This window comes from Haemaphysalis longicornis, unplaced genomic scaffold (assembly GCF_048455015.1).
Source record: "Haemaphysalis longicornis isolate Haplotype H1 unplaced genomic scaffold, Haemaphysalis longicornis Haplotype H1 scaffold_3, whole genome shotgun sequence".
NCBI classification, from domain to species: domain Eukaryota; kingdom Metazoa; phylum Arthropoda; class Arachnida; order Ixodida; family Ixodidae; genus Haemaphysalis; species Haemaphysalis longicornis.
In genome coordinates this window covers 124913551-124925107 of record NW_027526335.1, presented here as the reverse complement: position 1 = coordinate 124925107, position 11557 = coordinate 124913551, and the positions used below count along the sequence as shown (strand labels likewise).

The window sequence follows — 11557 nt, the reverse complement described above, 5'->3', positions numbered from 1 at the left end:
ATAAATGAGTAGGACTGCTCGCACATTTTCAAACGCGCGCGCCGCCTCGAATAAAGACGTCATGTAACGCTACACTAAAATGCGTTTACAACGATGTTCTCAACACGATGCAGCGTTTATGTATTCCAAAGTGTCTGAGGAAAATGAGGTTAAAAATTGAGTGAATAAATCTGTTCGATTTGTCCTGCATATACTGCATGAGATCAGGATGAGTTCAGCCAGTTCAGCGCAGGCGCCGCCACTGCGGAACCGGTCCTGCGCGCTCTTGTCGTCTGCTTCTGCGCCTCCTCCCTGGGAAGCGGAGGGAAAGCCTTGAACTCAAGGGCTTTAAATCTCCTTCTCCGCTTCCTCAGCCAGTAAAGTGTTTTCTCTCTCTCTTTCTGCGCCCGAGGAATTCCGTGGGCCCGTCTGTGCGGTTGCGCTCTTTGCATTCTTATTTCAAGAGCATGGACGTCGCTGCCGCCAAGAAGCGGCGCAAGCGGTATCTCGACAAAGGGGAACCGTTTGTGGTTCCTCTGTCCACTGCGTACGGGCGAAAGAAGCGGGAACGTGATCGCGCCCGGATGACCCCTGCGGAATCTCTGGTGGACAGCAGTGACTCAACGCAACAGAGCGATGCGTCGCCCGTGCTCACGCAACGTACGTGTGATATCGGCGCAGAGTCATCGTCTGCTGCTGTTGAACTTGACTTGCAAGGTGAAGAAAACGCAAGCGACCCGACAATCCCCAACCCCAGCCAAGGCGACTTGGATGACAGAGTTGAAAACGAAAGTGGGGATGAGGCCTCTGCTTCATGGGCGGCGGATGAGGAGGAAGATGGTGAACGCGCAGTACTGGACGAAGCCGAGCTTTTGGCATCGGATTTCGCCCACTTGGGCACAGATACTCTTCCGGGATCCACAACTACAAAGGCAGCGGCGGTAGTAATGATCATGGCATTTGTCATCACCCATAACCTCACCTGGGTAGCCCTCGGAGATTTACTGAGGCTTGTGGACGCCCTTTTTGGCTTTAAAGGGAACGTCATTCCCCGGTCTAAGTACCTTTTCAGAAAGCTGTGGGCTTCAAAAACGGCCAGCATAGGGAAGAATTTTTTTTACTGCCAGATATGCGCAACTCTTCTAGATCCGGTGCCTGGAACTTCACGCATGAAATGTGACAGTTGCCTAGTCGATGAAGACAGCGCCACACTGAAAGCACGGGGCAATTATTTTGTCATATTTGACCTGAAGGAACAAGCGAAGCATTTGATTGCCCGTGCAAAAGACTTTCTCTTTGACAACCTTTTAAAGATCAAACGAGACACTGAGCAAGGGTTTTGTGCTTCAGTAAAAGACATCACGAGCGGCTTTGTGCTGAGGAATTTGCGGGAAAGTCGGCAAGTGAAGTGGTGTGACTTAACCATTACAGTTAATACTGATGGAAGCCCTGTGTTTAAGTCCTCAACATCGTCTGTGTGGCCAATACAATTCGTCATCAATGAGTTGCCTCCGGACTACAGGTTGAAGAACTGTTTAGTGGGTGGCCTGTGGTTCGGAAAGCATCCTGAAATGACAGTTTTTTTGAAGAAGTTTGTTGATGAACTTAATGAGTTCGGTGAAGTACTTTGGAAGAAAGGGTCAACTGTCATCACATCATCACTCTATGCGGTGTGCTCCTGCGTTGATGTCCCCGCACGGGCACTTGTCAGCAGTGGTGCGTACTGCAGTGGCTTCTTTGGCTGTTCCTGGTGTTATGCCCCTGGAGAGCATGTAGGAGGTACGTTGTTATTGCTTGAATACTATGCTTTAGTATGATGTGTGCCCAGACATCTTTTACATTGTCCATTAATTACACATAGTAGTGTATATCTAATTCTTGTCTCACACACCAGCAGATAGGGGCACCTCTCTGTTGGGCATAGTAGCATATATAGCTGCTGCCATACGCAGAGTTCGAACTGCCAGTTGCACATGACTGGTCCCGGTGTGCATGGTTAGCAACGTAAATACTCGAGTGAGTTGGTGATGCATGTTGAACCACAGGGCAATCATCAACACAAGGATCAAAAATAGAAGGACAAGCAAAGCACCGACTTACAGCTCATTTAATGTCTTCAGAAACTCACTAGCAAATGAAAGCAAAGACCAGAAAATAAGAAAAGACAAGATCGAAAAACAAACCACACAACTACCAGCTTTTTGGCTGCCTTGATAATTTCTTGAGTAAGTGTGTGGAATTTTTGCCTGTTATGTGGCAAGTTTCATACAATTAATGACTTGCAGGCACATGCATCGCAGCAAAGAGGTAGTGAATTGCCAAGAAGCTGTTACCGTCTGTTACCGTAACATTGTCTATTACCTCAGATTGAATGGTGGTGGTCCTCCTGACTGCCATTTGGCAGTACGTTAGAGCTTACTACTTCACTCCCATTTTTCTTTTCATTAAGTTTTATTTGTATTATCACTTGACTCTTTCAGGAGCAGTGAGGTACACAAACACCAAGATGGATGAGGAGCGAAACCCGGAAGACACGCGTGAAGAAATGATGTTCGCCCTGAGTGTTGGAGAATCGGTGAATGGAGTGAAAGGACCATCAGCCTTCTTGAACGTCAAGCACTTCAACCTCGTGTTTGGACAAACAGTGGACTATACGCATTGTGTGCTCATTGGCGTGACCAAAGCTTTCACTGACCACTGGTTTGATCCACACAAAAACGGCGCATCTTTCTGCATAAGTGAGTAACATTGAGCATAGTGTCAGAAAGCACTTATTCCTGCGTTTTCTGAATCTCTCCTCCCCTCCAGCCGAGCAGATGCTTGAAAGCGACTGGTGCATGTAAAAGCATTGTGGTATCCTCCACTCATCCAAGTCGAGGAAACACATCTACAGCCACTTCCTCCTGACAGAGTTACGGCATGCTGCATCTCGAGCTGCTGTAGCCTTTTCTGTTGTGGCATACTTTCTCAGTCTTCCCGACCCGCAACTAGGGCCTGGTGCATCATCGCCTATGGTGTTGTGGAATGAAGCTCCGAGCTCATGCGGCAACAATACTAGGCACATCCCGAACTTCCTACTGTCCATCATTTTTTCTCAAAACCCTCCTCTAGCTGGAGCTGCTGTTCCCTTTCCCTGTGCACACTCCGATTTCAATTGCGTTCCTCACAGCCATTTTTTGTTCTACCTCACAATGTGCGTGCTTGAACATAGATATCGAAAGCTTTCACCTTCAAGCTGGTTTATTTGTGATGCAGACATTTGTTTATTGCTTTGCTGACTATCTTGGGTTTGTTTTGTGAGATACAAAAAAAGTTAGAGGGCCAAGAAATGCTGGTACTGCCATTTGCTGAAATGCAAGTGAGGCTTTTGAAAGGCCTGCAGTGTAGGAAACATGCACAGCCCTGGAAGCCGTTCTTGAAGCAATGCTGCAGTAATGGGACCTCAGCTAGGCTTGCAACCGCACAAAAAAACATCAGCAGTGGAGCTGGGAACTCCAATATGAAATGAGCAACTTGATGACCATGGGAACAGTAAATGAGACATCGGCTAGGAGTGTGCAGCCTTTATCAAAATTTTGTGGGCCACGACGACCCTGGCCAGAGCAGGCGCATGGCCAAGCAGGCGTGCTGCGCTTGCCGCTGTTGGCTGGTTGCGTGGCTAAAGAGAGTGAGGGGAACATTCGTGCTTCCCTTCGTAGTCCAGCTGGTGCAGTAAGTGCAGCGAAGCCAGTTTCTCAGAGCAGGCGCACTTCACTTCAGCGCAGGCACTTTGCGCAGCACTTGTCGTGCTGGACACACTACAAAAGCAAGAGAAAAAGTTCCCCTTGCTGTCTTTGGCCGTGCAACCAGCTGACAGCGGCAAGCGCAGCACCCTGGCTTGGCCGCGCGCCTGCTCTGGCCACGGTCGCCGTGGCCCACAAAATTTTGAGAAAGGCTGTACATATGGTCAGTTTGGTTTTCGTTTGAGGTATTGCTAGGCGGAAGCATTCTTCAATTTTTATTTTGTATAGAATGGCGTGGCGGGAGAAAATACATTGCAGTGTAAGTGGCTTAGAAAATCACAATGTACACAATTGTTTAAAAATTGCACGTAAAGCATCGAGGGCTGATATGTAACTGGAATTCGCACCACCTTCTAAAAGTGCTTTTGAACTTAAGCCTTCTTCTGCAATTGAAGGTCTATTTTCACTCATGACTGCTTCGTGATATGTTTGTATCACAGAGCAGTCATGACAAAAGTGAGCAATGGAACGGAAATCAGTTCATGATAGATTGCTAGAATCATGGCAACAAAAGCAACATGAATGAAAGAGAAATTCTGGAGAAATTGCTATCTTTAGCCGGCTTATATTAAGTGGAAACAGGCCCTAATTACCAACAATACCCATGGACTACCTTTTATTCATTACTGGTACTTTTTTCATACCACAATAAAGTTTATAGCACTGCACATAGGGCCATTTGCAGAAGACAAAGCTGCACAGCTGCAGACAAAGCTGCACAGCAAAAAAAAAAAATCTTCTGAAAGAAATTGAGGTGTTTTCAGATAGTGAAATTAATATCTGAATAATGTGCATGCAGTGTGCTAGAGCTACTTTTCCTACAGAGGAGTGACCATTTCGTCTTTCTTTCAGGCGACAAAGAAACACAAGTAACCAACCGGCTGCTACAAATCCAGCCACCCCACAGCTTTACCCGGCTGCCACGGCCTTTGAAGGAAAAGTGCCATTGGAAGGCCATTGAATGGAGGCACTGGCTGTTGTTTTATTCGCTGCCTTGCTGTATGGACATCCTGCCGCAGCGCTTCTGGAATCATTTCGCTCTTTTGGTTGAGGCAATATTTACTCTACTCCTGGGCGAGCTCACAACAAGGCAGATAGACATTGCCGGTAAGATTACGGTTTGATTGGGTGCTTGTGCATAAGATTATAAGTGTAAAATTTGTGTCACAAACTGTTTTTATAACTGTACAGTGGGACCGGGGGGAATGCACAATGCATGGAGGACAGTCGCTGTATTCGTGCTGCCAACACTACCTACTCAGAGCTGCTAGTTTCTGCATGGTGGCTTCACATAGACGAATAAACCAATATTGAGCTATCCTGCTCAGCTTAGCTTCTGCAGGCTGTGCTGGTAGTTAGCCACTTGCATGTCTCGAGATAGCTTGTTGCTGCTTCTGAGCCACTTTGCCAGATTTGGGAACACACTTCAAAATTTTTCTCTCTTGGCAAGAAGCCCAAAATACTAACAGAATTGAAAGCCAGCAAGCTGTCACGCCACGACTGCATGAGAGCATAGTGTGATTGAGCTCTTTTTCTTCCTGAAATTCATTCAGTGTCACTGTGTTAATCTTACACCCTTCACATTGTAGGCGTCAATAATTCATGAGATATATTGCGTACAAGGACAAGTGGGCTGACAGTTGCTTACAAATCAAGCAGTTGTGCTAACTTACAACCTTTACACGGTTAACTAAACATATTTTGGCTATCCCTTGGGACAGTGGTTCTTAAATGGGCATTGGCGAACCTGAAGGGGTCTACCAGGGCATTTCAGGCGAATGCGAAGCCCTCCTCGAAACTCTGTCTTCCACCATTCTTTTCTCCACTTTACGAAACGTTGACTGGCACTCCAAAAATGTGGCTTTGCTGCATGATATGTACATTAAACTTCTGTGCATAGCATGCATTTTAAAGGGGCCGTCAAGACAATTTGTTTTATTCAAAAGATTTGGTGTTTTATAGTGCATCAGTGCTTCTCTGGCAGATGGTTTATTCGCTGAGAAATCAGCCAAAATTCTATTTCTCCAGCCAGATCATTTTTTTTTACTCTGGCGAGAATGTACTCAGGGGACATACCTAACATGAAAGTTAGTCTGTTGACTACATGTAGCTGCTGCGAAAAACCGAACTGTGTTTAATGGCCTTAATTACTGTTCACCTTCAGAGATGGCACAGCGATACCACTCAAAGACAGCTGCCCGTACTTGTTCTGTTTTTGATGTGGTTTGTACCTTGCTTTTGTTGCAAACAGTAATCATTCATAAAACATTGGGTTCCTCAACAAGCAGGGTCACGTACATGGCGGTGTCACTTGTGCCAGGCGGCCAGTGCAGACAAGCCCAATGCGCCCAACGGCTGTGCAGCTTTGGCCGGCATAGTTGTTAAATGCAAATTATACTTGTCACGTGCCTGCTGAACAGATGTACTAACTTATTTTGTTAGTATGTGGGGTAGACAGTTTCGATATTTTTTGTGGTCTTGTGTAAAATATAGCGGCCTTTCAATGGTATTTTTTTTTTCCAGGTCGCTTGCTTGGGGACTTTGTGTCTCGAACGAAAACTCTCTATGGACCGGAATTTATGACTTACAACGTACACCAGCTGCTGCACCTGACTACAGCGGCAAGGAACTTTGGACCATTGTGGGGTCACAGTGCATTCCCTTTTGAGAGTGGAAATGGAAGGATTGTAAAGACGATTACAGCAGCAAGGGGTGTGCCACACCAAGTCACTGAGCGGCTGGTAATGTCGCAACAGCTTCATCTTGCAATGAGCCTTTGGCCCCTTCGGAGGCAAGTTAGAGAGTTAGTAGAGGCGTTGCTTGGGTATCCCGTAACATTGAGTGCAGTACGTGTCGGCAGTTCCTGCATGTTTGGAACCTGTGACCCTGTTCCAGTGTTGTCTACTTGTGAGAAGAATGCTATTTGTGCCCTTTTCGGATATGTGCCTTCACTGCAGGAGCACTTTCGTTTTAGTTTATCTGGAACGGTGCTACATAGTGCTGCGTATCAGCGAGTGAAGAAAAGAGACAGCACAGTGATTCGGAATGGGGAGCAGGAATATTTTACCATCCAGACGATTTTCGAGATGAGTTCTCAAGGGTTACGGGGTGGCAGTGAATGTGTGCTGCTTTGCAAAAGAATTGTTCTTTTGGACAGCGAGAGCAGGCTGCCACCTCACATAAAGGAATGTTTTCATTCATTGTCTGACGTCTTCGTGGTCATCAAATTGGCAGATGGTGTGGAGCCGTGCTTATTGGTGGAATTTTTAGATGAGGGCAAGGCATACATTTGTGATCTGCCAAACCTAATTGAGAGGGATTAAACCATATACAGTCAAACCCGGCTACATCAAACCAATTAAAAGGAATTATCCTTTATATCAAACTATTTTTGGACACAGTACATTTACAAGAGAAGCAAAAACTATGCTTATATCAAACAAAAATACCAGCGACAACCAATATATCAAACGAGAAAAGCTGCAGAGGTGACCCGCAAGTTGGCTTTCTCTAGGGGCAGAGGAGAAATCCCACCGGCACATCCCTCTAAGTGGTCTAGCCCGGCCGCTCACGGGCAGCAGGCAGCTCTTTCCCCTCCCTCACCTCGCTCTCCCTATCGTGACTGCACCATCGCGTCGTGTAGAGCAAGCCGTCGACTTCCCCCTTGCAAAAAATGAGCCCAGTCCACCCACCATGCTTTTTTTGCTACATTATGTTTGTGTCGTTCGCACTTTGTGGGCTTTTTCGGAAGTGTGGACATGGTGGCTAGTGCTAGTGTCACTAAAGAAAAGCGTATTTAGTGGCTCTAGCTAGTGCGAAGCTGCCAAATTTCCCTTTCGCTGTGAAGCTGGCAATTGTAAATCGGAGTTGAACTTGTTGAGAAGTCGGACGTTTCCGTCAGGCACAAGATTCCCTGGAGCACTTTGTCGAAGTAGGTTTTAGGCAGACGTTAACAAAAAAACCACCCAAAATACTTCAAATCTGCAGGCTTGTGCGTGCCAGTGATGAGTGAAAATCACGAGTGCAACAAAGCCACTGCTGGTGTTGCTGAAGTAGGGAGCGGACTGTCGGAATTTCTGGACGCCGTTGCCGGATCAATGGTCAGCGAGTTTATGAGTGTGGATGGTGGTGTCGCGACCATGCGAGAGTTTGGAAGACCATCTTGCCGAGTACGAGTGAAAGTGGACACAACGAGAAAACCAACGACGATTCTTCGCCCACAACCTCTGAAGCGATGGGTGCACTCGCATTAGTCAGACGCTTCTTCGCAAATGTGAAAGGTTGTGGCTTCAGATGCACCGACCCTTTAGACGGTGTAGAGAAGTGCGTACCGTCTCGGGCAGCAAGGTTGTTCAAGCAGAAGATACAGGACTATTTCGTTCGAAAGTAGGGCAGTTTCATCAATAAAGTGTTTTATAAATGCTATGTGCTTTTATGACATCCAATTCGTTAGCTTGCTTATATCAAATTATCCCCTATATTGAACTGATGGATTTTTTTTGCGTGTTTGATATAACCGGGTTTGACTGTAGTCCATGAGCCCACAGATGAGCCCTGTGTAAGCTAGTTGTGAAAGCATCACCATAATTGTATGTTTCCAGTTCCCTGTTGGTTGATTTGTTTTCGTGTGAAACTCAACAGGCCTGCTCTGCAAACTCGCTTCATAGCAAAATTGACCAATTAATCTGTGTCAAATTTGTTTAGATCAGCTTTGACGGGCCACATTTGTAATTGTACTTGATCCTAAAATTTTCTTTAGTGCTGTTGTGCCTTGTTGTCCTCATTTTGTTGTTTGTTTCGAGCTGTTCATAGGCCTTGTTTTTTTGTCACTTGCATAAAAGTAGCCTAATCTATGCCTCATACGTACCATATGATGAACAATTTTGTTGCGACTTTTTGCCTTTTTATGTCTCTTAGGTGTCATTTTTCAAATGCTTATCTGTCGCTATGCTACACAGGCTACATTTTTGTGCCTTTCGTGTGCCTCTTTTCTTGATTTTGTTGTCCTGTTATTTTTCATTTTTGTCATACATTTTGTCACCTTGTGTACTTTTTATTCCATTATATATCTGTACGTTATACCCACTCCCCTTTGTAATGCCCTACCCGGGCCTTCAAGGTCACCTTAAATAACTAAAAAAATAAAGCCACTGGTATGCTCTGCATGGTGCCTCTATTTGTTTAAACTGCGTGAGAGTTCTTTCTTCCATGTGTTTGGCTCATCCAGGTAAGCTTATGAGCAAAACTATTTTTGCACATAACATTTAGTTGAAGAAGGGGGGTTGGGAAGAGGCTGTTTCACCTGGAAACACACACAAGGTCCAAAACTGGAAGGTCATATGGTCACCACAGAAGTATTTGCAGTAAAGTTTGGTGCCAAACTCTTTTTACTTTTTTTCAGGTTCAGTTGTTTCCTAAGGCTTGGTGCCAGGCAGTGTTCTTTTTCGTTTCCTTTATTGTTCTGCTTAGTCAACTTCTTGATGACAGATGGTGCTAGGTGGTGCCATTTGGTTTTTGTGTTCTGTCGTCGTGATTCCAAAATTCGAGCAGCACCCTACCCCCCCTCCTCTGCTTCCCCCTTTTGGTCACAGAAATTAGCCCTTTTAGGACCTGAGCAGTAAAGGCTAATGCCTGCTTGTAAAGGAGCGTGAACTACTAATTTATTCCTACTCTGGTCGCAAGCATGATGCCCGCTGAAACCAGGTAGACCCTGGCAAGCGTGCACTGCAGGCTGCAGTTGTTTTTGTTTATTTATTTATTTGTGAATACTTTTGTACATAAACTTTGCCATTTGTCAACTAATGTATTAATACTTTTGTATTTAAAATTTGGATAGATTGAACATCGACTTTTGCCTTGTCCATTACGTTGATATGAAATGTGATGAGTATCCTAGGAAAACAATGAACTGGAAGCATACCCTAAATTCGATAGGGAGATTGACAAGGGGTGGGGGGTGGTGGGGGGGGGAGTGTAAATGAAGGCTACCAGAATAACCGCATTGCTCAGGCTCACTGCTGTCATTTGATTTCCATTTTCTGGGCAATCTTAACGTGCAGTGCCTTTGCTTGAGACTGTAAGCTAATACCATATATACTAAACTAAAACATTTTATTAGGCTGATAAACTTTAATACTACAGTTTCCAAACAAGCTGTGACCTGCTCCTGCCAAAGTACAATGGCTGGGAAGTGGAGAAGATACACAATGATTGGATATACACGTGGTCCAACCTTCGCGGTCTAGCCAACAGCAGACCTCGGGACACGGCACAACAGTCAGTGCATAATGACGCCTGTTCGGTGCAGGATGAATGTATAAGGAAGCACTTGTTGTGACTGCACAGCAGAAACACTTCTGCGAACCACTTGAACAAAAGTGGTTTGGAAGCACAAATGATGACTTTCATCGCCGCTAGAACCACATTGAAGAAGCCTTACACGTCTTCATCGAAAATATAAGCACCAACAAACCATCGCCGCTTTACTCGACTACGTGATGCTGCCGCTGAATGAATAAATTGTTACTATCGATGCAGTTCACTCGTTTAAGGTACGGACCAACTTGCACTCTTTTTAAAGAACAGGACTTACAGCGCAGTTGCGCAGTCTGAGAGAGAGAGAATGCTTTATTTTTCGATATATATGTAGAAACACAACGATAGGGTGCGCAGCTGTCGGCCTGCAAGTCACCGTTGTGAGGGGGGTTGGGGGAGGGAGGAAAAGATGGTAATGAGAGAGGTGGTGAGCCAAAGGAGGCGAATCAGGCGATGGCTGTGCACGCGTGCACGCTGTACACGGTGGCTGAAGCGCCTACAGCCGAAGCATTGGAGGGGGTTAATATGTTCGTCCTCTACCTTGAAAGTCAGTCCCCAAAGTAGGACATGTGTTGGGCGTTCGCCGTCGAAATGGAGTCGTGCACATCTTCCTCTGTTGAACCTCTGCACATTCACAATTGTGGTTGTCGAGTCTAATCCGCTCATGATCTCGTCTGTCGGTTCTGAGGGAGGAAGGCGAGTTATCACCCCCCCTGTGGTTTCCCTATGGTTGGTGGAGTCTTGGCAGCCACTTCTATGTTCGCTAGCTTCGTCGTTGCAAGAAGAGTGACTGCAGTTTCCTAATCCTGGGTAGTGACTGTGGCAATGTTTAGTCGCGTGTTGACTCTGGTTTCTAAGGCCTTTCTCCCTGATGCTAGGACAAGGCTTTTGGCAATATGCACCCTGTTGCTCTCTGTGAACTGGCCTCCATTTGTTGGTTTCAGCAGGATGGTGAATATTCTGTTGTCACTTGCCGCTCGTCTTTTAAGGCAACTTCGTTCGGCGGGCTGGGTTCGGGTGATGAGACTAGCATCGGCTTGGTTATTCTGCCTCGCCCGTTGGGCGGGTGGTTAGGCGACCTAGGGTCTTTGTTTCCTCTCTTGTGGGCAGAGGCTGTGGGGAAGTTAAGCCTTACGGCATTCCTTTCGGCGAGCTCTGCAAAGCTATTTGCTGTTGGGATCATGGGTATAATGATTTCAGTTTGGTCGTGTGTCATGTCTTCGTCTGGAGGGCTGAGCAAGTTGTCTTGCACCACTGCATTGGAGGGCTGATTTGTGCCTTTGCTTGAGGCAGCATGACGGTCTAAGTGATCTTTGGGGGATGAATTTGCAGACGCTTCCGATGCTGCATGGCTGATAGGGCAAGTCTTACCTTGGTCGTCTCTATCTATGTCAGCTGGGTTTGTTTTGTGGAGGGACTTTTTTTGCCCATGCATTATCGGGAGTCGCTTGTTCGGGGTTCGAGTCATGGTTTTTTCCCTG

General features: G+C 46.1%; 1 protein-coding gene across 1 annotated transcript; it reads left to right on the top strand.

The window, feature by feature from the left end:
- Positions 1–911: 911 nt before the first annotated feature.
- Positions 912–8464, top strand: LOC144175418 (uncharacterized). Its single transcript, XM_077704497.1, has 4 exons — positions 912–1758; positions 2460–2717; positions 4614–4868; positions 6285–8464. Exons 1-4 carry the CDS (start codon positions 927–929, stop codon positions 7082–7084), a joined length of 2145 nt encoding a protein of 714 aa, XP_077560623.1. The 5' UTR covers positions 912–926; the 3' UTR covers positions 7085–8464.
- The last annotated feature ends 3093 nt before the right edge of the window (positions 8465–11557 follow it).